Consider the following 27,842-nt stretch of genomic DNA (forward strand, 5'->3'; position numbering starts at 1 on the left):
CTCACGGGCCTAGCCACTCCGCGGCATGTGGGATCTTCCCAGACCGGGGCACGAACCCGCGTCCCCTGCATCAGCAGGCGGACTCTCAACCGCTGCGCCACCAGGGAAGCCCGGGTCACTTCTTTTAATGGGGTTTTGCCGGATCTCTGTGAGCGGTTTTGCGGGATCTTTGTAAGACTCTGTGAGGGTCTCTGGGTAGGGTCTGCAGATATCTGAGAGGACGGCCGTGGGTGTCTGGGCTTATGAAGGTCTCTGTAGGGTTCCTATGAGATGTCTGTGGGGTGGTCAGTGGGGGCTGTGAGAATCTGATGGGCGCATCTGGGCTCCGCGGTTGGGGAGAGAAAGGCGGGGACTCTGGTAGCTGGAGCTGGGGCGGAGTCTGTCGTTGAGCCCAGCAGGGCCAAGTTAGAGACCAATAGAATAGGGCCGGGGGCGGGCTTTAGCGAGAAGGACCAATCGAGCTAATCGGGGGGCGGAGCGTCATACGACGTCAGGCTGAGGCCGCCGCCGCGGGGCCTGGTTATCGTCCGTCCAGCGCAGCCCGGAGTCGCCCAGACCTGAACTCCTACCCAGGTCCCCGGCCTGGCCCCAGCAGGCTCGACCCCGGCCCCGGGCCCGCGAGGACACCGGAGGTCACCCCCCGGGGGTGGGAGCGGAGCCGCGGGTCAGCTCTGCGAGCGCCCGCGCTGGCCTGTCCGGCCCCGCCCCTGCCCCGGGCCATGGCCCAGTCCTTGTCCCGGCCCCTTTTCCTATCCAGATTCGGGCCTTGGCCCCCGACCCCGCCCTCGCCCCGCTTTCCACATAGGTTCCAGCTACGGCCTGGGTCCCAGCGCATGCCCAGATCCGGGTCCCAGTTCAGGCCGCCACTCCAGTCCCTGGCCTGGCCCCCATCCCAGCGCCTGCCCCTGTTTCACCTCCTTTCCCAAATCCCAGCCCAGCCCTTGTCCCAGACCCATTCTCAAAATTTGCTTAAGCCCGGGGCCCAACCCCTGCCCCTCCTCCGGTCCCCATCACAGTCTCTTCTTCCATCACATCCCCTACCCTTGCATAAGTCCCAGTGCCCAGCCCAGCCCAACTCTTTATCCCAGTCTTTGCCCTCATCTCTGTGTTTACCCAGGTCTCTCCCACTACCCAGCCCTCTCTTTCATACCCTGCCCCTCTCCCAGCCTCGACTCAGGTCTGGGCTCCAGCTGCCGTCAGCCTTACTGCTACTGTTGCTGTTGTCTGTCCTTGGCCCAGGGGCTGGTGAGTGCAGAAGCAGGAAAGACCGAGGCAGGGATGGGGTTCTGGCAGGGAGGGGTGGACTGGAGGGATTCAGGAGAGGTGGGACCTGGGCAACTAGATCACTGGGGAAGACGTGGAGAGAAATAAGAAGTCTTGCATAATTGAGAGGAATTGGCAGGGTTAGAAGAGTGGTAGCTGTGGGCTTGAGGCTCAGCAGGTGGCTGACAGAGACTGCAAGGTTTCCTTTCTTGGGGTCCATCCGGACTCCACTCTGACTCTTGCTTTTCCAAGAAAGTCTTGAGTGCTTTGCACCTGCTCATGAAGTCTGGTGGGGGAGACATAGTCCCCCAGCAGAGAGCCTCTAGTCCAGTGTGGGAAGATCTGGCCTAAACCTTTGAGGAACTGGGCATGCCTTAAAACAGGGTTAAGAAAGCAGTTTTGAAAATAACATGTAGCAAATAACAAAAAAACATGGACATGGGTTAGGTGCCATTATAATGAGTTTTCTTCTTATAACGAGTTTCATTCCAAATAAGCTTGATTTGCTGAGGAATAATTCCTGACACTTTTAAAGCAGGGTTGAAACTCAGAGACTATTTTACAGTAGGGGAAACTGAGGCTCAGCAGGAGATCAATTTGCCCAAGATCATACAGCTTGTCAGTGGCAGTGTGGGGCTAGAAAAAGATTTCCTCATTCCTATCCTATACTGGTGTTTTTTGTTTTTGTTTCTGTTTTTTTTTTTCATTGCAATATATGCCCAATAGGAAAACAGATCCAAGTGCAGAAAGGCTCAAAGCACAACCTGTCCTCTCCCCTGTCTTCCCACAAGGGGGCTTCATCCACAAACCCTCCTTACTTGTCAGTTTTCAGCCCAGGGCCACCATCCAGTGAGGAAGTGACTCGGACAGGAGAGGGAGATACCCAACTTCCTAATGGGTGGAATGTGGGAGGATGAGGGGGTCCTGGCCATAGGATATGTGCTGTAAAGATGGCCCCATAATAAAGAGTCATCATGGCCCCAACCCCCAGCCATCTCTGGCGGGTGGCACTCTAGAGGTGATGGGGATGTGCCTGAGGAAGTCTTTGGCAATAACAAGTAGCAGAGCAGCTGGGGGTGGAGGGGCTGCGTTTCAGTGAGCTCTGGGGCCCTGGTTCAGTGTACAAGCTTGAGGAAATCAATGCACGCCAAAGGTCACTGCTCCTGCAGAGATGTGCAAGCTCTATGTGGATGCACACTGGTATCTGGGCACTTATGCGTCTGTGTGTGTACCTGAGGGATCTGTGAGAATGCTGGGCATGTGCAGTGTGTATATGCTTGTGTGTTGGTAAGTGTAGGTGCGTGTCTGTTGTGTGCATGTAAGCCTGTGTGTCCTTAGTGCCTATGTTACTGTGTGAGGGGGAGGTACATGTGGCCCATGCATGTTCCTCTTTAGCTCTTCTTGCCCCTCCTGCAGACAGATCACTGAAGTGTCACCTCCAAGTGGATAGTTCCCGGTTGGAGGCAGTGTTGGATGCCTCCCACAACATACATGAGTAATCCATCTGCCCCCAGCCAGATTCCTTGAGGGGCTCGGTGTTGGTTACTGCTCAGTGTTGATTACTGCTGCTGGCAGATCGGGCACTCAACAGAGGCAGAAGGCAGGTCAGTTTTTCAGTTTAGGTGAGGGGGAGTCTATTCTGTCAAGCCCAATTCATAGCTTCTATCCCTGCCACCCCAGCATCTTTGTTCATGAGCCCATTGAGCAGACACTGGGATGACTAAGAGAGGAGGGTGATTGACAGCCACAGAGCTGTAGAAAGCTGAAAGATGTGGATTAAAGCATGATTGCCCAGAAGCAGTTTCAGGTGCTTTGGGAGGATTATAATGAAGGTGGAAATGAGCACTGACTAGGTCCCACAGCAGGCAGGGCTGCCCTGAGTGCTGTTACTAGTCACTGGCCTGCAGGGGTGCTCTGTGACCTGGTGGTGATGAGACGTTTCGCCTGAGGAGAGACTAGCACTGTCACAGGACCACGATGGCACAGTCGGTCTCAACAAATCCTTGGGTCTTTTCCGACTGCAGTTGCATAACCCAGGCATGCCTTGCCATTATAGGAAATAGCCTTTTGTTCTACTGAGTGCTGTCACTAGAAGGGCCAGCCTCAGCCCGTGTGTATGCATGCGTGCGTGCGTGCGTGTGTGTGTGTGTGTGTGTGTGTGTGTGTTTCAGGTGGTGATGGAGAATCTAGCCTCATCTGGAAGCACTGGCGCATCCAAGGCAGGTTCGTCTGAGCTTGGTTAGGGCCTTACTTGTGCTTCCTCTGGGACACAGCTCTGTAGGTCCTGGTGAAACCCAAAACCAAAGCTTGGAGTGAATGGGGCTGTGGACGCTTTCTCAAACATCTGCCCTCTAGGCTCCTCCCAGCATCCCCAGCTTCTTTTTACTCCCTTTTCCCACCAGGCTATTCTATGACCTCTGTAGCCCCTAGCCACTTCAGGGTGGCTTAACTAGTCCCCCAGTTCTCCAGGCCATGCCATGTTCCTTTAATCACAGGGCTCTTTATGCGCGTCTGTCTATTGTTTCCTAAAGGTCATTAGCTGCTTTCATCACCAGCTCTCTGAGAATCTGCACCGGGGGCCTGGCCAGCATTTCTTCTAACAGTAGCAATGACCCATCTGATGACCCATACCTGGTACCAGCTTTGAGGAAGAGGAGCCCTTCCCTAATTCCAGCAGGGGATGCTCCAGTGCTCTGCTTCCCTGTAACAATAGTATCCAGGCCATTCAGCTCTTAGCTTTCTGCCTCCCAGTTGTCACAGCAAGGGCTCCTAGGAAACCTTTCTTCCCCATCTCTTGGTTCATTTCCCTTCATCCCTCTCTGATACATCACCACTGCCCTGTGAGTGCTGCTCTGTGAGCTTCTCTGGTTCCTGAGCAGTGCTCAGCTTGCAAGGTGGCAGGTCTTCCTTGTTGAGAGTGACCATGTGGCCTGAACTGCACAGACTAGTCCTTGGGTATAACCGTGGCTTTTGAAGAGCACAGGCCAGTCTAGGGCTAGTGACCTCCACCTATATAGGACGGCTCTCTGCAGGGTGACTCAAGGTTGCTGAAGTTCAGTAGGGCCAACCTTGATCTGTGTTCCCTCCTTCAGCAGCCTCCTTTTCCAGATGCTTCTTTCTCTGTTATTTCAAATGCCTCATTTTTGGAGTTACATCTCCCATCTCCAGAGGGGGAAACTGTCAGAATAGGCAAGGCCTGTGGGTATTTCCTACTGGGCTAAAAACTCTGCTTCAAGGTCTCCCCTACCCACTGCCCCTACTCTTGTCCTGAAGCTGCTTGAGTTCCCAACCTTCTCATCTGTCCTGGGGGCATCCTTCTGGGCTTCGCTGGGGCTGGTCTTAAGTCTCCAAAACAGTCAGATTCCCCAGAGCTTTGCCTGTCATTTGAGGCTCTCTTCTATCCAGCTGAGCCGCTGGGTTCTTTGCATTGTTACAGCAGTCCTGGTCCCTATGTGTTTGCTTGGTAGCTGCTTACACCAGACTTTCCTGCCCACTGGGCTCTGCTCCTAACAGCCATGATCAGGTATCTTGGCATTTCGGCTACAGAGGGCCACTTTCTCCCCACTTCCCACCCCAGCCTCGTCTGGATATGAATATTCCCAGGTAGTTTGAGATTCCACTGGCTTACCAGTTGACTGCCTCACTGGGCCTCCCTCCAGGAAGCGCCCCCAGCCCCTCCTTCTGAATCCCAGAGGCCCTGCTGGCTCTCCTTTCCTCCTCTCCCTGGGGCTCTTGTGGTGGCCTGCCAGCTCCTGTCCTTGCCTCTGCCACCCAAGCAGGCCCCTTGCAGCCTCACCACATTTTCCCCTCCCCTCTGCCGCCCTGAGCCAGTATACAGACAGCTCTTGTGAAGCTTCTGAGAGTTTTTATTGCTCCTGACCACAGGGGAACAGAAAGGGGAAGAAAATAAACAAGGCAGTTTCACAGTTCCCTGCTGACTCCCAAGCCCACAGGTGGAGTTCCAGGCTGCTCAGTAGCCTAAGAGTCCATGCCAGCACACACACACACACACACACACACACACACACACGCACACACGCACACAAACGCGCGTACACGCACGCACGCGTGTGCACCATCCACAGCTGTTTTGTTAGGCTTGGTACGAGGAGAACAATGGCTCCTAAGTGAGGGGCAGCTGTGGGGTCCTCAAGAGGGTTCTGGTTTTGCATTTAGACAGATCAAGGTTTGAATCCTCAGTTTGGTCTAGCGTTAAGCCTCAGTTTCCTTATCTGTAAAGAGAGGTCATTTTTCCCAAGATCACTGTAAGGTTGAAAGCAAATGATGGCAAGGGCAGCATGAGACCCAGTTCCCGGGCAGAGGAGAACCTTTGCTGAGTCGGTGCTGTGGGTGAGGCAGCTTGGTGTGCCTGGGGCTTGCTGGGAATGGCCTGTCCTACTTTGCTCCTTTCTCTTCCGCCTGCTCCCCAGGAGGCCTCTTCCTGACTGACTACTCCACCTGCTCACCCCGCAAGCTGAGTCCCTTCCGCTCCTTCGCCAGCACCGAGCTCTTCCACTTCCATGTTCCCGAAGACACATTCCTGGCCGTGTGGAACCTCATCATCTTCAAAGAGCAGGGGGGAACCTTTGGGGACCACTGCCCAGACCAAAGTGTGACTGTGTGAGCGTCTGAGTTAACCTCCTGACCCCTGCTTCCAACCCCAGGCCACTTTCCAAATGAAAATGCGAGTTCAGGAGGTCAGCTGACCTCCTGACCCTGACCCCTGACCCTTGTCCGGATTGAAGTGTGACTCGCTGAGGGCCAAGACCTCTGTCTCCTGACCATTCCTGGCTACTGTATGACTGTTTGAGCGCCCGAGCTGATCTTTTGCCCCTTATGTTCTGACCCCTGACCTGGAACCACTTTGTTGTGTGGGTCGGTATAGGGAATCCACTTGTTTTACTGGTGATAAATGACAGTTCTCCTTTCTTTCCCCCATTTTCCATGTCCCACCCCATTGCCTGCTTTCCTCTTCTCTTCATTCTGGTCCCCCAGGTATTTCCGTTCTGGGGCACCCCCTGTCATCAATCCCCTGCACACACACTTCCCAGGGGATACGGCTGTGCCTGGGGTTTTCTCACTGACTCTCAGCTGGACACTGCCCAACCGCACCTCTGGCATCTTTAACGTCAGCAGCCCCTTACCTGGGGACTGGTTCTTGGCTGCCCACCTGCCCCGGACCCACGGCCACATCTCTGTCAAGGTGGGTTGATACTGTCCAGGGTAGGAGGGGCCAGAGCTGCTTCTCCATCTCTGGGCTACCTGGCACACCAGCCTTGTGCCAGGGTGGGCAACAGCATAAGGGTGGCTGGCGTGGGGCATAGCTAGAGGTCAGCCGGTCACCTGGTGGGTCAAGACTAGTCTTGTTCTACGTCTTGGTTGGTGATAGCCCCGCAGACTCTTGTAGGCTTTAGCCCAGTCGTTAGTCCATTTGGGAGTATACGTTCCTCTTCTATCATAATTTTAGCTCCTGACACCTTATGGAAGATGTTAAGAGAATACTCGGGGGCAGGGAAGCCCCTTCCTGTTAAGAAGCGGCTTTGGGTGCCTGGCGTCCAACCTGATTGTTGACGCTCTTTCCCCCAAACATCGGCAGTGATTTCATAGAGCAGAGTTTGTTAAAGTCTCCAGTGTTGTAGGGTTGAGGTCAGGCTGCTTCTCCATTCTGGTTTGGAGGGGAAGGAAATGCTGCAGAGTTTTCCTGCCACTCCCAGGCACTGGGCAGGCTAGACCTCTTCATTACTGTGAGAGGACCTGAAGGTTTCTTGCTCCTGTCCACTGGTGGGAAGGGGGGTGGGATGTGGTGGCCATGTCAGAGTGGGATGGCCACGGGTGTGGGGTCAGTGGTAACGGCAAAGGGCCAAGCGTGAGCTGAGCAGGATTTAAAGAACAGGACATGAAGAACAAGAAAGTGAGTAGGGTTTGGCCACTGAGAATTGGGAGAGGCAGTCAGGTGAGGATTTGAGAGGCCAGTCAGGTGAGGATTTGACCTGGCCATCTCTCTCCAGGGTGAGTTCCTTGAGGGCAGGGGCCCCGGACTGTGTCAGACTCCCCTCTCCTCCTCCTGCTGAGGCCCAGCGTTCAGAGGTGTTATAATGCTTTTGAATGAGCTGAGAATTACACAGGGACAAGTGTATGGGCACTGCTGTTGTCAGAGATGGGAACTCAGGCTGAGGGAGCATCTCGAGGCCTCAGTGATAGGCCAGTTTTTCCTGAGAGTGATGTACGGGAGAACCTCCTCTGCAGGCCTGGGAGCCCTCTGGGTGAGAGCATGTTGCGAACTTGCCCGGAAGTGGCTCTGGGTTCTAGGTTCTTGACTCCCATCCGAACCAAGTGTTCTTCTATTAGGAGGAATGTCTTCTTAGGTCTTTGGCCAAATCCCAAAGAGCCTGTTCCTGGTCCCAGCTCTGATTCTTGACTCTCTTTGTGAGAAGAGAAAATCTTTCTGAAGCCCTGCTGTAGTTATCCAACAACCTTTCTGACTGAGCAGGAGGAATCTGGCGCCTAGGCCTGGGCTGGGATTATGGGAGCTGAAGCCTGGTTAGGAGAGGTCAGAACCAGGCTTGACGTGCCCGTTTGCATCTAGATATAGCGAGTGGGGCCTGGGGAACTTGGCACTTCAAGCTGGAGCCCTACCCCGTAGAGATCCCTGGGGTGTGGTGAGATTAGAGAGAAGAGGGTGCAGTTACCCTGTGACTGGCAGCTGTGTGTGGACCCCACGAGAGACGGAGCTCTCCAGTCAGGCCTGTTCTAGAGGTTGGGGGGTAAGACCTTCTTTGTGTTTCCTCTAAGAATTTGGTTATCTTCTGGAATCTTACATGGGCCTGTAGGGCTTCTTAAGTTCTCTGGTTAATTCCCTAGAATCAAGCCTATGGCTGGGTTGTCCAGAGCATTCCTCTAGGGCTCCGTCTTCTCTGCTTGCTTCGTCCTCGTCCCATCGTCCTGACTTCCCATAAGGCTTGGCCAACACCGGAAGTTATTGTGGGTTCAGGGATATCCTTGGGTGGGGACTGAATGGTCCCAGCGTAAGAAGGCAGCACTGTTCCTCAGCTTTGGGGACGAGTTCAGGCCTCCCTTTAGACCTTAGTCTTTGAGCACCTGCTTTGTCCCAGGCCTTGGGTTGGGTGCTAGGGACACAGATAAATAAGATGTATACTAGTGAGATACAGGAGGTTTTAAGAGGACAGAGAGGTGGATAACTCAGCTTGGTAGTGTGGTGGGGAGTTGGTTTTAGGAAACTGTTAGGAAGTGAGACCTGCTGTTGAGGAAGCAGGGAAGGGCATTCTAGGTGGTGGGAGTAGCATGGGCTAAAGCTTAGAAGGGAGAACTGAAGTGGTTCAGTGTGGGGCAGGCGTTGGGGTGAGTGAGGGAGCTGGAGGGGTGAACAGAGGCCAGATCAGGAAGGGCCTAGAAGTTTGAACTTTATCCTGAGAGTGATAGGGAGCCTTAAGAGGTTGTAAAAGGGAAGTGACTAATCTGGTCCAGGCCACTCTCCTGGGCTGTGGTCCCACACTTCTGCTGGCCTCTGTATTATTCACTACTGTATTCCTAGCGCCCAGCACAGAGCCTGGCACATGGTGGGGGCTGGGCAAATTTTTGTTGCCCTTCTGCCATCTTCTCAAACTCGTGTTTCCAAAGCTGATCTCATTTCTCCTCCTTTCCTTTTCTCCTTCTTTCTGTCAGCCACTTCTGTCTTGACCTGTGCCCTCTATCTCCTTACCTTTCCTGTGTGGTGCATGTGTTCCTCCTGTGGTGTCCAGCTGCCAGTCTGCCCTGAAGGGCTGCCCTTTGGCTTGTGGGTAACATCTGGCACCCAAATGGCTTATTAGGGGAAGTTCTCCAAATATCTGGGGCACAGTTCTCCTTGAACTCCCCAGCTTCCTCTCCCCAGCTCCAAGATTTGAAAGTAAGTGAAAGCAGATAAAAGAATGAAAACAACAATAAGGAAAGAAAAGGAGCAGATTGTACAGAAGAAAGGATTCAGTTGAATCTACCCGCTAGGACCAAGAGTGGCTCAGTATCTCAACTGAAGTGGTTCAGATCTGCTAACAGTCTTCCTTCTGTTCTTCTTCCTCCTTCTAAATTATTTTATTTGTATTTCAAATAGGTAATATATGCACCCGGTACAACATTCGAAAGGTACAAAAGGCATACAGTGAAAAGTAAGTCTTCCTCTTCCCTTTGTCCCCTTTCAGTCCCCACGTTTCCTCTCCAGAGCTGACTAGTAACTAGCTGTTACCTAGTTCCTTATATTACTCTTTCCTCCTTGAAACATTTTCTCCACTTGTCCTTTGTGACTTTACAGAACTGTCCAGTTTTCCTCCTGCCCACCGCCCACTCCTCTGTCTCCTTTCCTGGCTTCTCCTCTGCTTGATCTCTTCACATGTGGTACCCCAAAGCTTGGTCCTGGGACAACTCCTTTTTATTTCTTCATTCTCTTGCTAGGTGTCTCCAGCACAACAGTTTTAAATACCACCTATAAGTTCATGTCTTCCAGGTGTATTAAGTGAGTTCAAATTTCTTTGAATCTCAGACTTTATATCCAGTGGCTTCCTTGACATCTCTGATTGGATGTCTAAGACCAGTCTCAAACTTAGCAAGTACATATCCAAACAAAGCCTCAAGTCGAAATCTCTTTAATTCCTATTTCACTTCTCCCAGTCTAAGCCTCTTTGTTCTCTAATCTTCTTCTCAGTAAATGGCACTGCCATTCACCAGTTGCTCAAGCCCCAAATTTAGGTGTCATACTTGATTCTTCTTTTTCCCTTATTTCCCCACAACTAATCCATAAAGAAAAAGTATTGTTGACTCTACTTCTAAAGGATGCCCTGGATGCATCTACGTCTGTTTCCACTCTTAGCACACCTTCCCTTGGTCGTCTGCTGGGCCAAAACAGTAATCTCCTAAGTGGTCTCCCTGCTTCCACTCTTGCCCCCTGCCATCTCTCCAGTGCTCACCTACTTCCATGTTGATTGGTGCTAGCTAACTGTGGGCCGGAGCTGTGCCGAGTGCTGGAGTATTCCCACAGAGAAGGCCAAGATCTTTGGGCATCTTCAGTCTACAGGCCTCACCCAGAGGCTCAGGCCTTACTAAAGAAACTCAGCCCACCTATACTAGGACAGTCTAGGAATCAATCTAAGGCCTTCCACTCCAGCTTCTTTCAGACCGCTTCTCACTCCACTTCTCACTTTTGGCCCTCCTGGTCCCCTGGTCCCTTGCTTTGGTTCTGTTGCTTCCAAGAGCGCGGACGTTGACTGAGTTTGGATTTTCTCACTTGGCTTCTGCCTTGGCAGCTCTTGAGGACCTGACTTCTGCTGCCCTTCCTGTGGTTCCATTACGGGATGAAGGTCCCTGCTGCACCTTCCCTGGTCTCCACTGACTGAATGCTCCCGTGCACAATAGGAAGGTGTTAGACATGCACATTATACAGTTTAAGGAAGGAGCACATCTTAAATAGAGAGGTCATGTCCACTGATCTTTTAGTTAGGGCAACAGCAAGCAAAATGTGGAAGAAAGTGTTTCTTCCCTCTGGACTGTATAGTAAGGACGGGGGCTGTCTCCCGAGTGTGAGTCCCCACCCTTAGGGCTTATTCACCACAAGATTATTGTGGTGGTGATTCCTACGTTAGGAGGTGGGGTTGATGAAATAACTTGGGAGAGTATTTCTGGTCCTTAGGGCTTGACACAAAAGATGAGGGACATCTGCTTTGGAAATCAGAGATGGAGGTCTCTGTGCAACGAGGTGGGTTCAGGAGCTCTCTGAAGGGACCTCTTTTTGACACCTGTTCTTTAACTCAACAGATATTTTCTAGCACCTAGTGTGTGCCAGGTGGTGTGCTAGGTATTGGGGGTGCAGTGATGCAAAAGGTACAGGAAAATTCCAGGCAGAGGGTAAGGAGATATTCCAGCCTGGCATCCATCAAGGCCCCCTTCCAACCTTGTGGAGCTTTGCTAGAAGTCAGCAAACAAACAAACAGACAAAACAAAACAAAACAAAAGTCAGCAAACAAGCCTTGGCTGGCTTTTTCCGTGGCATGGAACTCAGTGGGATGTCAAAGCCTGGAATTCTTGTCCCAGGTCAAGGCTAATGGTATGTCTCGGTCAGAACAACCACATAAGTGAACAGTGGCCTCTAGTTTATTGGGCCAGCATAAGACCGTTTGTCCAGAAGATGAGAGAAGCCTAATCAGGAGCCCCCCTCCCCTGAACTGCTAGGATCGAGGGCCCAGAGAGCTGCAAATGCCACAGAAGAGGAGCCGGAATTAATGGGCCCATCCTCACTGGAGATGCTGCAGGGCCAGAGTGGTGTCCTCCCAAGTAGAGAAGTGTTAGGGATTTTATCCAGAAGAGTAGCTCGGGGAGATGTGGCGGTTCTCCTCCAGTGGCAGAGGAAACCCAGACTGAGGCAAAAGGAGCAGATGTATCTGTGGGCCCCTGAGGCAGAGCGGTGGTCGGGGGACAGAAGATAGGCTTTGGCTTTGTACAGGTCAGAGCTGCCCCCAGCTGGGTTGATTCACTTATTCATTCATTTATTCAGCAAACATTCATCTGTGAGGGGTGCACTTTACTTTAGGCTCTGTGTCTGGGGGAACAAAATAAGACCAGGTTCCTTTTCTCAAGTTACCTGTAGTCTGGAGGTCCCTTGGGAGGCAGAGTGGCTCTTCCCTGGGGGTATTAAAGCAGAGGCTGGACAAGCACTTGGGAGGGGCAGGTGGAGAATAAAGGAAATTAAAGATTCGGTTGGGGGAAGCGGGGAGGTTTGGACTGGAAGCCTTTAAGGGACTTTCTAGTGCCCTTGGAGTGCTAGTGTTCTACGTTCCTGAGGGCTTGGTGGGGGAATGAGGTGGTTTGAAATACCTTGAGGGGCTGTCCAGGAATGCTCAGGAGTTGGGGTTACTGGAGGTGGGGAAGGGAAGGCCTGACTGTCAGGAGGGGCCCAGTTTTGAGTCCCTAAACCTCAGCCAATGCTGAGGATCCCAGCAGATCCTGCAGACCTAGGAGGGACCCAGAGCTTAGAGGACTGCGGTCACAGCCCCAGAAGCAGGAGGGCCAGGGGAGGTTTGTCCTCCGCTTCAGCAGGCTGTTCGCCGCCATTTAGTAGCACCTCGCTGTCTCCCCTCCCGCCACCCCTGCTTGTGTCCCAGGGTCTCCAGGATGAGTGTCAGTACCTCCTTCAGCCGCAGCTGATCGTCCGGCGTTTGTTGGACGTGGCTGTGCTGGTGCCTGGGCGACCCTCTGAGCAGACCCTCTCCCTCCACAATCGCTCAGCCCTGTACAAGTAAGTCAAATACTGCCCCACACCGGGCCCTTCCCATGTTCCTTCCCCGGCCTTAGCCTACCTGCTGATCTTCCTCTCCCTCTGGCCAGCCTGGACTGCTGAGCTACCCAGAGCCCCAGGGTGACTCCCACCCCCTGCCTCCCCCTCTCCCAGCACAGAGGGGAAGACCCGAAAAGGCCTCCGGTTTTTCTGTCCCCTACTCCTCCCTTCTTCCCAGTGTCTCCCTCATCCTGTGTCCCTCTCACTTCTCTGTACCCTGTCTTTTCTCACCTCCAACCTCCCCTCTGCCCAGGGTCTTTGTGCCCAGCTTCACTTACAGGGTTTCAGCACAGCTGGTGTGCGTGGGGGGCCGCGGGGCATCCGCCTGCCCCCTGACGCTGCGCCTACGTCCCAAGGCCCCACCCCTGCACAACTCAAGCTCTGTGGCCTGTGGAGGTGCCTCGGTATGCCAGCTGGAGCTGGCACTGCCCCCGTGGGGGCACTGGGTCTACGTGCGTGTGGAGACACCATCCCGGGGCCCTGGCAGGACCGTCTGCTTCCAGCTGTGTGTGCGGTTGCAAGGTCAGAAGCCCCACACCTGCGCCAGCCACCCAGCTTGTGCCGACTTCTGTGGCTGGGAGGAGGCAGGCACAGTGGCTGTGTTCACTGGTCCTCGGCCACGTGCCTACGACCTCCCCGGCCCAGCCCAGGCTTCTTTACTCGCCAAAGCCCTCCCACTTGGAGCTTCAAGTCATTGGAAGACCATCAGATCTTTTCTTGGTACCTGACTTGGGGCTCACTAAGGGACCTCATTACTCTCCTTGATTTAATCTCAGTGTCCTGGAGTAGGCAGGGGACAGCTAGGACTTCTGGGACATGGTCCTTGCCAAAGCCCTTGCAAGTCAGTGAGAGGGTCCATCACCTGTTTCAGCAGTGTCCTCACTGCCCGTGGGGTGGGAGAGATGACCTTGAGTCCCTCCAACATGACATTCCATTAGCTGTGACCACTAGGGAGCCCCTGGACCCTGTCCTGTGGCCTTAGATGCCAGACGCCAAAGGGACGTTCGATTCCAGTTCTTAGCCTCCCCACCCTTTGTTATGTGGTGGGGCTGCAGGGCTGTGAGGGCGGCAGGCCCCAGCTCTGATTTCCTCTGCCCCACAGAGTGCCCACAGCCCAGCCTGTCCCGTGCCCTGGTCCCCGGAGCTGCCATGAACATGCCCCAGTCACTGGGCAACCAGCCACTGCCCCCAGAGCTGTCATCCCTCGGGGCCCCTGCTGAGGGGCCCGGGGCCACATCCCCACCTGAGCACTGCTGGCCAGTGCGCCCGACGCTGCGCAATGAGCTGGACACCTTCTCCGTCCACTTCTACGTCTTCTTTGGCCCCAGCGTGGCCCTCCCCCCTGAACGCCCAGCTGTGTTTGCCCTGAGGCTGCTGCCAGTGCTGGACAGCGGAGGCGTCCTCAGCCTGGAGCTCCAGCTCAACGTGGTACTATTTGTGGAGAGCGGGGAGGTCGCCCTTTGGGGGAACCCGAAGGGGAAGGTGTCGGGGTGAAGGGGCCCTTACCTCCTCCAGAAAGCCTGTCTAGGTTGCTTTCACCTTTCATGGTTAGAGACCATGCCTCAGCCCAATTCTGGTCAACAAACATGCCCTGAGTATTTACTACACATGGGCTGGGTCAGTCAGGGCAGCTGAGCGGTCTGGATTTTCCCAGTTGTATAGGCTTACTTGCCACTCACTAAGGGCCTCTCTCTATGGCAGGTGTTTACTTTTTCTCGCATATCTCCTGTGATGGGGAGCTCACCACCTCTTGAGGCCACTCTGATTGCTAGAGGCATTCTTGGCATGCCATCAAAGTCTGCCTCCATGGATTTTTACCCACTGACCTTTGTTTTGCCCCAGAAGCTATATCCAGTAGTCTACCCCGTCCTTTTTTTTTTTTTTAATAGACATTTTTCAGAGCAGTTTTAGGCTTACAGAAAATTGAGGAAAGTACAGAGAGTTCCCCTCTTTCCCCACACAGTGTCCTCTATTACTCACGTCTTGCATTGGTGTGGTACATTTGTTGCATCCCTATCCAATTTTAACAGCCCTTTGGATGCCTCTCAGCCTTGCCAAAGCTGAACAGCCTCAGCATCTTAGACTTCTCATCCTCTGCTGTCTCCTCTGGTCATACTTCTGGTCATCATGCCTCTGAACTAAGTGATCCAAGGTGGTCTGACCTGGGTGGCAGGCAGCATTTGTGCAGCCTGAGATCAAGTTACCTCTTTCAGCTGCTGCCTCACACTGTGGGATCACCTGAGGCTTGTGGTGGACTAAGACCTCTGGATCTTTTTCCTTTTCTTCCTTTTTTTGCTTCAAAACAATTGTATACTTTTTTATTATAAAAATAATAGGATCACATATAAAGGCTTCGGAAAATAGAGGAAGACACCTCCATAACACAACTGCTTAGCTTTTTGGTATATGTCCTCCTAGTCCTTATCCACATTAACTGATGTGTTTATCTAGTTGTAACCAAGGACCATGCACATTTTCATGCCCTGAGCTTGGTTCATGTGAACCGCTGCCAATACCTATCTTATATTTTTGCAGCACACTTTTTAACCTGAATGGAAGAATTTATGTCTATCTTTGAGACATTGCCTAACACTGGTTTGGACCTTGCATCTTCACTGCTTTGTGTAATTCACACACTTGAAAAGCTGGCCTTCTAAACCTCTTAGTCATTATTTTCAGCACTGAACAAGACTGGGCCGAGGGCAGAACCCTGTGTCAGGCCATTGGCAACTGTCTTGGGTTGGCGTTGATCTAATTATTTATCTACTGTTCCCTCAGCCAAAAATCCTTTTAACTTTACTATCCCTCAGCTCTGGGGCAGGGATCATTTTCCTATCACCCACCTGAGACCTGGTCTGTCTTGAGGTGGTATTTTATGGGACATGGCGCAGAACTTTCTAGTGATCCTCCTGGTCAGGACAGAGCTGACTCTTCAACCCCAAGATGTTCCTTATTTTCATACTCAAATTCTCTGTGTTCTGGCTAAGACTGTATATGTTTTGTGTTTGCTTATCGCCATGCCTTTGGGCAATGACAGTGAAGTCTTGATTTGACCTTGAAACTATAGAGCCTATGTCAGAGACCAGCCCCACCCATACTGACTCTTCCTTAGTATCCTGAGAGGAGAGGCCCACCTCCCCTGCTGCTTTGCCCTGTCTTTCTCTGCATTCTTGTCTATTTTCTCTAAAAGGCATCTGCTTACATTCCAGCCATCTGCATGCTATGACACTGCTGCACACCTCAGACAGCCTGTTCTATTTATTCTGAAAGGTATATTGGCACACCTACTCTGATCTTTTCCTCAAGTATTTTGATGTTTTCCCTTGGGTCAAAACTGGACACTTGGCTCAGAGAACTGCATACCTAGAAAACATTTTTTCTTTGGCTCCCACCAGAATGGCTTTTGCTGAAAAATACTTTGGCATATAGCCCTGGGCTTGCATTGAGGGAAGTTATGAACAAGTTGTATGAAATTCACTCTTGCAGCTAAGGATAGGAGGTGGGGCAGCACACAGTGCTTCTTTGATGTGAATTTAACTGAGAACCACCCTTTTGGGTGCAGTGCTTCTCCTGAGACTCTAACTTTTATCTTGTGGACTCACAAATGTGGTAACTCACGTTTCCTTCCTTGCTTTGGTTGCTTGGAAGTCAGCAAATATATGGCCCACATCTAGGGACAGATTTGTAAATTTCCCTCATGTATTTATTTTATCCTGTTATATGTATTTAATAAGCTGCCTCAAATCCTTCTTGAATGAGGTGAGCTTATGGCATCCTGTTACCTTTATTCTTGTAGACAACCCTTTCCCTTTACTCCTATGGATATCCAGTTTCTTTTAATCCCAGCCAGCTTGCTACATTTAATCCCATAGGCGTTCTATTACCACTGCTCAGTACCTAGAATTATTTCACCTGAGGAAGAGTGCATTTCTTTACATGCCTCCCACCTTCAAGGCCAAGGTGAAGATGTGAAGATGACTGACAAACCTTACAATCACCTTTGTTTACAACTAGTGTCTACATCCAGCAACAGTGCTCTTCCCCTTCCCCCCATCAAGCTAGATAGGACTGAAAAAGTGGGTGTTGTCTCTTGCCTAGACAGAATTTAAACAATTCTTCCCAAAGAAAGGACTCAGAAGTGGCCTTGCCTTCTCATCAGTCTTTGAAAGATCTCTGCTGTGGAAGATATGGTGTTTCCGTTTTTTTGTTGTAAGAACGAGGAGGTGAGGGGTGGGGAGGGTGCTTCCGTGTGGAGAGCACCTGCAGGAATGGGATGTCCAGTGAGGGCCTGGAGGGGTTTCTGGGGAGGGGTTAAGAGGTGGAGGAGTCTGGCGGGGGTGCTGGTGGGAGGACTTAGAGGGTGTGGCCGCCTCATCTTTATACCCGCCCTGCCCAGAGCTCCCTGCGCCAGGAAAATGTGACAGTGTTCGGATGCCTGACTCACGAGGTGCCCTTGAGCCTGGGGGATGCAGCAATGACTTGTTCCAAAGGTGGAGTGAGGAACCGGGGAAGGAGTGGGGGCTGGAAGTCGGGGGCAGGGGGGTGGGTATGGAGGAAGGATGGGCTAGGGCGTCTGGGAACTGGGGGCAGGCGGGTGAGGGTTCTTTAGGTCCTGACCCCACACTGACTCCTCCCTTCTCCCCTCAGAGTCCCTGGCCGGCTTCCTCCTCACGGTCAGTGCCACCTCCCGAGTGGCCAGGCTGCGAATCCCGTTCCCGCAGACGGGGACCTGGTTCCTGACCCTGCGCTCCCTCTGTGGGGTGGGGCCTCGGTGAGCGGGGCGGGGCGCGGCGGGGCGGGGCGGGGCGCGGCTGCGCCCGGGCCCGGTTGATTGGCAGTTTGTGCGCAGGTTCGTGAGGTGCCGGAACGCGACGGCCGAGGTGCGGTTGCGCACTTTCCTGTCCCCGTGCGTGGACGACTGCGGGCCCTACGGCCAGTGCAAGCTGCTGCGCACGCATAACTACCTGTACGCGGCCTGCGAGTGCAAGGCCGGTGAGCCGGCTGGGCTGGCGAGGGACCCCACCCGGGGCGGTCGGAAGGGAGGCGGCCCCCTCAGTAGCCGGGTTGGAGGGGGGGCGGGGTCAGGGTGGGACCAGCCTCCTCTGGCCTTGGCGTCGGGCTTGAGCAGAGACCACCAGCGGAAGTATCTGCTGAAGCGCGGGCTGCCTTCTCACCTCTTCCACCCTGTGCCCCTCCCATCCGCAGGATGGCGGGGATGGGGCTGCACCGACAGTGCGGATGCGCTCACCTACGGATTCCAGCTTCTGTCCACGTTACTGCTCTGCCTGAGCAACCTCATGTTTTTGCCCCCCGTGGTCCTGGCCATTCGGAGCCGATATGTGCTGGAAGCGGCTGTCTACACCTTCACCATGTTCTTCTCCACGGTATGCGGTGGCGTCTGTGTCTTTCACCGAGTCCTTATCCGTGGTGGTGGGTTAGAGTGTACATTTCCACCACGGGGTTTGGGGATGTCTACACCTTCATGGTATGAGAATATCTCCTCTTCACTGTACAGCAGTGCTTCCTGACCGCTTCGTATCATGGCATGCGAACGTGATAATTTTTATAAGGCACATTGGGATATATGAGCAAGGCTGTTTGCGACTTAAGATAACAGTCACTGGAGACAGTGTGGGGTCTCCAGCGACCCGCACCCTGCCTGTCCACTCTAAGAGCTGAGGGGACCTTTACCTCAACACACTGGCTGAGAAACTCTGACTTACAATTTGGAATTGTGTCTACACAAATCCCCTGAGATGCTACATCTAGGGATCTTTTCATCTCATCCCTGGGCTCTTGGTATCTTGTGATGTACAGTGCCTGCCTATGAGCACTGCAAACATCTTAGATGGATTCAGACTTTTCCACATGTCTTAGCAACAAGGATATCACAAAAACCAATACATGCCTCTCTGTTGTCCAGTATTAATAGATCAGACATATATCCAAATTACAAAAATCCTACTTATCATCTAGGAGAAAGTGAGGGGCAAATGTCCTGAAACTGAGTCATGTTCTAGGGCCCTGGTTATTTCTCCACAGGTGAGGAACAGTGGGCTGTAACCGAGCCATGTAGCAGGACCTTGGCCACTTAAGCTGCATGAGAACAGCACACCTCAGTTTTGTTTGACTGGTCCCCTTTTTAGACCTGCTCTGACAATGCCCCACTCTTTTTATATTCAACATTGTTTCTCTCGCTCTCTTTTTTTTAGTTTCAAGATCCTTTTTATATTGTTGCTCACCAAATTCCCTAGCAACAGCTCTTTCACCAGCGCACTCTTGGTTATGTGCAGATCTAATGTGGTTCACAATTAGTAAGAACACCTAAGTGTGTCAGGAGCCTGGAGCGTGTGAGGAGAGCGTATCCATTCTCCTGCACTTCACAAAGCATCCTGGGCATTGGCTTCAGGGTATTCAGTGTCAGATGACTTCTTATCTTCTGGATTTGATGGCATATCATCCTGAAAAGACAAGACCTTCCCCTAGTAGGAACACTGGGGGAGTCGAAAGTGCCTGGCACCACATACAGTGCTTCCACTTTCTTAAATAAGGCAGTAAGCAAATGATCAAGGAAAAGATACTGGCTCTGAGGTGTTGCCTAAAGTCGTGCTCTAACTCCTGTTCTTTTTCCACACGTGCCAAAGTGTAGAGCTACTTGTGATTCATTTTTCACAGGCAGGTTTCCTGTTGTCACTCTTTCCTGTTCTTTATTTTGTTTAGACTTATTTCATTCCTCAGCAGTCTCCATTTAAGGACCCATCTTTCATATTGCAGGTATCAGCACCAGCATGGTAGGCGACAGTCTTCTTCCTTGTCTTCAAATCCAGGACAGTCTACACCTGGGAGTAGTGTGTCAGTTCCTACCCAGGGCCTGGGAGCAGACAGTAGCTTTGTTCTTCAGGAGTTTAAAATGCAAAATGTAAATAAGTAGAAAAAGCAAAACAAAGCAAGCCACAAACCCAGCACTTGATTTTGTATGTAGCCGACAGTTCAGATAACTATAACAGAAAAACAACGTCTACTGAATACATGCTGTGTGTCAGACAGTGCTCATCGAATCCTCCCCATAGCACTGTAATAATAGGTATTGCTATTATTATTATCCCTTTTTTGCAGATGAGAAAAGTTTACATACTTTGCCTAAGGCCTGAGGTGAGTGGTAGAACCAAACTTCGCACTCAGCCTGCCTCCAGATCCCTCTCATGTAATCACTGAGCTGTAGTGTTCCCCTTGCATAGGGCAGTGAGCGTGCATGGATACATTTCTAACCTGACTTCAGTTTCTCAGAAGTCCTGGAGTACGTGGAAATACTAACGACCTCACTTTAGTAGTTCTCAAATTCTTAAAAGATAAAAAGAGCCAATCAAAAGGTCAGGAAATATAACCAAACCAAATACAGGAAATCACAGGGAAAATATATCAGACATTGCGGTTGTGCACCTCTGACTCATACAGTTCAAGCCACATGTCCTTCACAGTGCTAGAGGAGTCCTCATAATTGGATCCCCAAAGACCCAGACAGAGCTGACATCCTGGGGCCCCTGCAGCCTTCCTTGTCGATTGCTGAGATCCTGGCTGCAAGCCCACCTCCTCATTACCTCTTCTGTTCCTCACACCAGCACAAGTAATTCTTGGTGGCCCTTGGCAAAATCCCATGACTGTTTCCAAGAGGAAACGGAAGCAGAAAATAAGAGAACAGCAGGAAGTTTCATTCTGTCCCGAGTACAAATATCCTAATCTTTGTATGGATTGAATATATTTGCATCTTCAATTTTAAATTCTCTAGTGCCAGGATACTCTGTTTTGGAGCGTTAGACAAACTGTATAGTTATGTTATAAAAGTATAAAATTCCACAGAGAAAAACAACTTAGTATAATTTTCCAAAATTACCTTGTAAGTAAAGAAATCCAAAGCTGAGGAAGGTGTCAAATTAGATTATACTAATAGAAACTAGTTAGTAGTCTGAATTTCTTTTCTTAAATCTCCCAATCTTTTTGTGTTATTTCTACCACTTCTTTTTATTGCTGATGACAAAAGGAATACTAATGTAAAAATTAGTCCACAATTTTCAGTGAGACAATAGTGCAATATATATATATATATTTTTTTTTTTTGCATAAGGGAAAGTTTATTAGTGTGGGGATATTCTCCCATGAATATACATGGCATAAAGTATAAGATGACTGTAAGGTGACTAAAATTTACTGGGCACATACTGTGTGCCAAACATATAGGAGAGTATTCCAGACTTTCAGGGTAGAGTTTCCCAGGTGCCACTATAACTCAGCCTTCAGTAGCCCACTCCAGCTTTCGGTTGAGCCAGTTGTTTCTAGGTGATGGGTAAATGGTTACACCAGTGAAATCTATGGTGGTGAGCAATTTGCTTTGCCTCATTTACTATGAATTGTGCGTCCTGGTTAAGGATGGTGCTGAATGGGTGCCATGGCAATCGATAATGGCTCCTGCTCCATGAATAGTAAAGCTGGCTGAAGCACTGCAGGCAGAAGAGACAAACATATGCCTAGAATATATGATGACAAGATGCTGTCTCCTCCGGGTTGAGGAGTTTCAATGAAGCAAGCTGCCACAGGTTGTTGGCGGGTTTCCCTAGCACAGTGTGCCCCGGGAGGGAGTCGATGATGGACTTTACTGATGGCATTTTTGGACATTCAGCAGTGACAGTAGCCAGATAGGATTGGTGAAATGTAGATCGTGTTGGTCACCTCACACTGCAGTTTTATTTATTTTTATTTTTTTAATATTTATTGATTTATTTTGGCTGCACCGGGCCTTAGTTGTGGCACGTGGGATCTTTGTTGCAGCGTGCGGACTTCTTAGTTGCGGCATGTATGTGGGATCTACTTGCCTGACCAGGGATGGAACCCAGGTCCCCTGCATTGGGAGCACGGAGTCTTACCCACTGGACCACCAGGAAAGTCCCCACACTGCAGTTTTAATTTAACTCTACCCCTAAGGGTTTTCTACAACCTTAATCTCTTTGACCTTCTAGTATACTTGTAGAATAATCAGTCATAGAAGATTAGAGAGATGATATTCCCCAAAACCTCTCCACTCCAGAGACGATCTCTCCATTATTCCCCGCTCTTTTTAACAATGTAGAAATTCCTAGGAGGAAATAAACCTTCAATTAATTATTTTCTTAGATGTGTCTTCAATGTTAGGTGATTCAGCTTTGCTTTTTTTCTGCTGGTATTTATCCTCTCTTATCTGAGATTGAAAGATTTATTACAAGTCCCTCTTCTAGAAGTGTTTGGGCGTTTCCTTCTATATACCTGAAAGTCAGGCATATGAAACAAGTGCTTGGTGAAGTGTGAAAGGTAAAATTAATGCTTTAAAATAAAATCCAAATCATAAAACAGTATTGGGTAATTTAGTGAGCAGTAGTATGTATATCCGGTCTTGGAGGTAGAGAAATAGAAAAAGGCCAAAATATTGATTTGTTTAGGAACCAAATTAGTTCCCAATTAATCACATATAAGAGAAAGAATTAAAAAATAAACCTTTGAGGCATATTCAAACATTAAATGGACCCACATGAAAAGTGTCTCCAAGTTTCCCAGTAAGAACTCATTTTCTCTATTTAATAATATAAAAGAGGGATTTATGTCCCCAAACTTATGAACCCTCTGAAAAGCCTGGGATACTCACTTAAAACATGATAGGGCTTCCCTGGTGGCGCAGTGGTTGAGAGTGCGCCTGCTGATGCAGGGGACGCGGGTTCGTGCCCCGGTCCGGGAAGATCCCACATGCCGTGGAGCGGCTGGGCCTGTGAGCCACGGCCACTGAGCCTGCGCGTCCGGAGCCTGTGCTCTGCAACGGGAGAGGCCACAACAGGGAGAGGCCCGCGTACCGCAAACAAAACAAAACAAAACAAAAAACCAAAAAAACATGATAATTCCAGAGCAGTCTCTTCCTGAAGGGACAACATTCTTTACCTCCAAAGTGAAGGGAAAGAAAGAGGATAGGTACACAAGTTTAAGACTTGGCAGTTTAAAATGCGAAGGAATCGAACCCAAGGTTTCCCAATGTCAATTAATATCCCTGAGTTTTCTTTTTCATTTATTTTTCTTTTTCTAAACTCCTAGCTTGTCCCTGCCCTTATGTTATTCACCCTTTCCCCTCTGTTGGTTGAAGTTACACATTTTGCAATTTGAATGACTGGATGAAATCTTCAACAGGTTCAAAAGAAACATTAGCAATTTCTTTCTCATCCTTTGTCTCTCAAGACTAAACTTTTGAGTCTGTTTTCCCATCCTGTTGGTGGCAGCTCTGCATCTGGGCTGGCTTCTGTCAGCTTTCACAGCAGACCTGCTTCAGTTTCCCACCTGCTTTCCCTAAGGTCGCTGCTGTTTCAGTGAGGTTGGGGTGTCATGGTTTGTGCTATGAGTTCGGGATATAGTGCTCCTTTTCCCTGAACTCTTCTTCCTGACCTCGCCTCCACCTTCTCGTTCTCAGCTCTGACTCATTCAAACAGGAGACTAGGTTCTCCCATTTTCATTTTCCCCAGAAGTTGCTGAGACCCCACTGCTGCCAGTGAGTGAAACTGTGATATTGCTCTGCTATCTATCTCCTCAGCTGTGGGCTGGATATCCCTGCCCTCTCCCTACCCACACCCAGAGCCGTGCCTCTGGAGGCCTGGATACCTGTCTCACTAAGGTCTGTAAGGCTGTCTCTCTTTTGGGCTCAGAGCCCTTGTGACTCAGGGTTGCCTTTTGATGGAATGATGAAGAAACTGATGTGGGCTGAAAGTAGTGCCTAAAGGATCCCTCCAGTCAGTGATCCAGCCACTTCAAAGGCTGCCTTTGGATGGTATAGCACAGCCTTCCTGCCCCAGCTTCGGTTCAGCCTGATGCATTTCAGCCCAATCCTGGCAACTACACTGAGTTGTTTCTCCTCTCAAGAGGTGCTCTCAGTAGCCATGGCTCTCTGAGGACCTGGGGTAAAGTACAGGGGACAGAGGTCAAACAGATTGATTCACAGAATCTTAAGAGACTTTTTTGATCCCCTAAAATCTGCTGGCGTGTCTCAAACTCAGCTCCAATGAGTAGATTTTGGTCAAGTTTACATAGGTCAAAACCTTTTTCTTTCCCATTCTAGCTTCGTAATTTTTCTTAACCCTGCTTTCATTACCATAATAACCCATTCTTCCTGACACGGAGCAGGGGTGATACTGGGAGATGGGAGAAGTGAGCATGCCACTGTGATGGTTGTTCTCGGTCAGAGCTGTTTGTCTTCAGAGACCTTGCCCAGTCTATTTTCTTTGGGTGGACTCGTAAGGCACATGATATAGAAGGAAGCGTGTTCCTGCATCTCTGCACCAGATATTCTTGAAACCATCCATGGCCTTAGTGTTTAGCATCAGTAAGTACTCAAATTACCTAAATTCTACACAGAAGTTCAAAGAAAGGTGACAGCAAATGTTCCAAGACAAAATAAACTTGAACTCAGGTTATCCCTGGGTCACTGTTTTCACAATAAGGGAATGCAGGCTGCCAGAGGTCCTGATAGCATTATCCAGCGGGGCACAGGGATTGCGACCACAGACCCAAGGGCTGATGGCAGAGCTTGGTTCCTTAATTGGGGTGCCCAGTATAGCTTGTTCCAGTTCCACTGTGTCCCCTGCACCCCACCTTTAAGCTCAATACCCTATTCTTTGCTGTGTTCCCCACGGTGTAGGGTAGGTGAGCACTGTCCCTTTCCTGTGTTCTTCCCGTGGTGTAAAGTGCCATGCTCTTTTCCCTGGCTTTAGGGACTCTGCCTTTTTTCTCACCGTCCCCCCCGCTTCCCCCATGGCATTGGGTGGGAGAGGATGCAGAGGATCAATTAGTGCAAGGTCTGAAGGTGAAGCATGACTCAGAGTCTGAGCTAACAGACAGGGCTTGGGGTCTGGATTGGCCAAGAGGCCAGATTCCAGCCTCAGAGCTTGGGCCAGGATTACAGGTGGGACCCACACGAGCACAAGGGGATACAGGCAAGGATTGGCCTCAGCTTGAGAGACCTGGATCCCTTGGCTTGGTGCTCTCACAGCACATTCCAGAAGCAGGAAGATTAGGAAGGTGAGGACGAGGCTCAGGGCTGCCAGATACGTACAGCCTAAGACACAGACCGGGCCTCCCTACCACATTCTTCTCAGGGGTGGGGAGTTGGGCATTTCCCAGTTCTGCTCAGTCTGTGCCCTCTGACTTCCGCTTTTCTGACAGCAGCACGCCACCCCTATGGCCTCTTTCTCCAGTTTTGTAGACCTGGACCTTTGCCGCAAGTTCTCTCAATGCCTGTCCTCTCTTCCTCCAGTTCTACCATGCCTGTGACCAGCCAGGCATTGTGGTTTTCTGCATCATGGACTACGACGTGCTGCAGTTCTGTGACTTCCTGGGCTCTTTAATGTCCGTGTGGGTCACTGTCATTGCCATGGCTCGCTTACAGCCTGTGGTCAAGCAGGTCAGTGCAGAGTGGGCCCTGGGGGACAACCATAGCCACAGTCTACTTGAAATCCACTTCCCGATCTCTCCTGGGGGCATTGCCAAGTGCCTCTCCATCCCGGCCCAGCCCCTGGAGACCTCTTCCTCTAGGTGCTGTACTTGCTGGGGGCTATGCTGCTGTCCATGGCTCTGCAGCTTGACCGGCATGGACTCTGGAACCTGCTTGGACCCAGTCTCTTTGCCCTGGGGATCTTGGCCACAGCCTGGGTAAGGTTGGGAGGGCTGGGGGCGGGGAGGTCCCAGCAGGACTTGGGTGCAGGGACTTGGGTATCTGGTTCCCAGTTTAAGGTGGGTTGGGACCCTGTCGTCATCACTGTGCTGCTCACAGCGCTGCACTCCAGTCTTGGCAGATGCCTTCAGGTCACCACCAGGGCTCAGGGGAAGCCTGAGAGTGACCAGCAGTGGCTTGGGTTCCAAGGCCTCGCGTTCCTGAGCCCCACTTCTCTGCCTCCCCCAGACAGTACGCAGCGTCCGCCGCCGGCACTGCTACCCGCCCACGTGGCGCCGCTGGCTTTTCTACCTGTGCCCAGGCAGCCTTATCGCGGGCAGTGCCATCCTGCTCTATGCTTTTGTGGAGACTCGAGACAACTACTTCTACATTCACAGCATTTGGCATATGCTCATCGCTGGCAGCGTGGGCTTCTTGCTGCCCCCTCGTGCCAAGACTGACCACCAGGTCCCATCTGGAGCCCGGGCCCGGGGCTGCGGTTACCAGCTGTGCATCAATGAGCAGGAGGAGCTGGGCCTTGTGGGCCCGGGAGGGGCCACTGTCAGCAGCATCTGTGCCAGCTGAGAGGGGCTTTGGGCTGCCCTTGGGGAACGTGAACTCTTCCCCGGGGCAGAGAGCCCTTCCTTGGGTTCTTCCTGGGAGCATGGAGTCCTCCCAGGGATAAGAGACAAGTTGTATTTCTTGAGGACATGGAGTCTTTCTTAAGGACACGGAACTCTTTCAGGGGCCTGGCACACTTCCCGAGGGCCTGGAGTCCTCCTGCATCTTCAGGACTGGAGCTCGTGCAGGGCCACAGAGCCCCCTCAGGACCAAGGAGTCCCTCCCAGGGGTGTGGAGCCCTTCCCAGGGTATGGAACCCTCCTGAGGACATGGATTCCTTCCCTGGGAGACCAGGCCCTCTCAGGACATGGTGTCGTTCCTAAGGAAACGGAGTCCATCCTGGGGAAGCTGAGTCTCCAGATCTTCCCAGCAGCTCAGCAACTCTGGGCTCGGGCTTCCTTCCCAGAGGCAGGATCTGGGCTGGGCTGTGCTGGGAGGGGGATGCAGGACAGATGGGGCTGGGACTGGGGCTGCGGTGGCTGGTATCCTGAGTTGATGCAGGTGGAGTCTGGTGTGTCTCCAATGAAGTATTTGCTGGTTCTGTGCTGCCTTTTTTTTTTCCTGAGGGAAACGGTGTGGGGAGGGGAGGGAAAGAGGGACCCTGAGACAATCAACAGGGGTGATGGAGCCTAGCTGGCATGAGCTGCTGGAGCTACTGTCTGAGGCTTTTGCCCCATTGTGTCAGGCTGCAGCAGCCGGGAGTAGGGAGTTGTGTGAGTGTGTGTGTGTGTACTTGCTGAGATGATTTCAGTCAGTGAGACCTCCCTTGTGGTGCCCACACCCAATAGGGAAGGAGGCTAAGGGCTCAGGAAATTGGACTAGCAGGTACAAATCTCAGATGTGCAAGAAATATCACAAGAATGTAACTTCTGTTTTGAGTCTCCATTTTGCCCGAGTGCCAGAAACATAATCTTTTGTCATTTGGGGATTTCTTCTCTTTCCACAAAGGTCACAGCTGAGTCCCGAGGGTCTTATATAATGCCGAGATACTGCGAGGGTGTTTTCCCTGGTCACCAGGGTCCATGTGGCGCCCCTGAGATTTCCATCATCCCACCTGGTCCCCAGTTAGTGGTACAAGCAGGCCTTCCCAGAGTGGTTTCTTGTCCCCATCTGTGTAACCCTTTCAGTCCTGAGGCTCTCCACCACTTCTGTGCCACATGCAAAGACTTGTGAGACCTTGGCTACCCAGAAACACCTTGAAGCCATTTCTACCCTGGGGTCCTGCTCTGCATTTTACTTGACCAACAATGCATGAGTTGCTCCAGCTTTCACACCTGCAAACCTGTCCAGGGGCTTGGTCTGGGGAGTGGGGCTCAGGGCCCCTCCCTTTTGGGGCCCTCCTATGCCAATGCTCTCACTACATCCCCTCCTCCTTGCTTTTTCCTCTCCCTAACTTAGGGAATCTTTTATTAATCTGGAGGTGGGGACACCTATTTTTCCTTACATTTTTCTCCCAAATCTTTTGTTTATGCCTTAAGTCTTTTATGTTCCCTTTAGAGCCTAGGCTTTTGAAACTCAGATGCCAGGAAAACATCTCTTTGTTCTCTGCTTTTTGCAATCACATCTCTTCCTTCGGGCACTGAGCAGAGTGATGTGAGAAGGTCACATCTCACATCACATTCACCAATTGAATGGTGAGAAGGAAGGAGAGGTGTGGGCTAGGTGTCTGTTCCTGTATCAGAAATATTATGCCACACAGATCACTAGGACACATGAGCCCAAATAGCTGGGATTCAGGACACAGTAGAGTACAGAAGGCACTGAAGAGGGAGACAGAGCTGAGACAGACCCCACCCAGCTAGGAGGGATCAGAAGGAGTTTTCTGGAAGCCGGATGGAGTGGAGGGCATTGAGTGAGGATTGAATGAGTTTCCATAATGCCAGGATGTTGGCAGAGTGTTCACTCTGGTCACCAGTGTCCATATCACATTCC

At 51.2% G+C, this 27,842-nt stretch overlaps 1 protein-coding gene across 3 annotated transcripts; it reads left to right on the forward strand.

Moving 5' to 3' along the window:
- Positions 1 to 584: 584 nt before the first annotated feature.
- Positions 585 to 26,445, forward strand: TMEM8B (transmembrane protein 8B). Of its 3 annotated transcripts, XM_079926269.1 has the most exons (13): positions 585 to 1,245; positions 5,694 to 5,883; positions 6,259 to 6,466; positions 12,408 to 12,541; positions 12,834 to 13,102; positions 13,683 to 14,008; positions 16,977 to 17,070; positions 17,228 to 17,351; positions 17,430 to 17,572; positions 17,786 to 17,964; positions 24,894 to 25,040; positions 25,172 to 25,288; positions 25,539 to 26,445. In XM_079926269.1, the coding sequence occupies exons 1-13, from the start codon at positions 720 to 722 to the stop codon at positions 25,872 to 25,874; spliced, it is 2,793 nt and encodes a 930-aa protein (XP_079782395.1). In that variant the 5' UTR covers positions 585 to 719; the 3' UTR covers positions 25,875 to 26,445. The 3 variants fall into 3 exon arrangements, with proteins under 3 accessions (XP_079782395.1, XP_079782397.1, XP_079782396.1); XM_079926271.1 differs by lacking the exon at positions 585 to 1,245 and having other exon boundaries at positions 5,772 to 6,466; positions 25,543 to 26,445; XM_079926270.1 differs by lacking the exon at positions 585 to 1,245 and having other exon boundaries at positions 5,772 to 6,466; positions 13,683 to 14,005; positions 24,894 to 25,288.
- The last annotated feature ends 1,397 nt before the right edge of the window (positions 26,446 to 27,842 follow it).

The sequence above is a fragment of the Stenella coeruleoalba genome (assembly GCF_951394435.1).
Source record: "Stenella coeruleoalba genome assembly, chromosome: 7".
In the NCBI taxonomy this organism is placed as follows: domain Eukaryota; kingdom Metazoa; phylum Chordata; class Mammalia; order Artiodactyla; family Delphinidae; genus Stenella; species Stenella coeruleoalba.

Bases quoted from the DNA above. Each gene is read 5' to 3' on its own strand.
- TMEM8B (XM_079926269.1), top strand. From the start codon at position 720: ATGGCCCAGTCCTTGTCCCGGCCCCTTTTCCTATCCAGATTCGGGCCT. The intron at 17,071-17,227 runs GTGGAGTGAGGA...TTCTCCCCTCAG, and splicing joins AGCAATGACTTGTTCCAAAG to AGTCCCTGGCCGGCTTCCTC. The intron at 17,965-24,893 runs GTATGCGGTGGC...CTCTTCCTCCAG, and splicing joins TCACCATGTTCTTCTCCACG to TTCTACCATGCCTGTGACCA.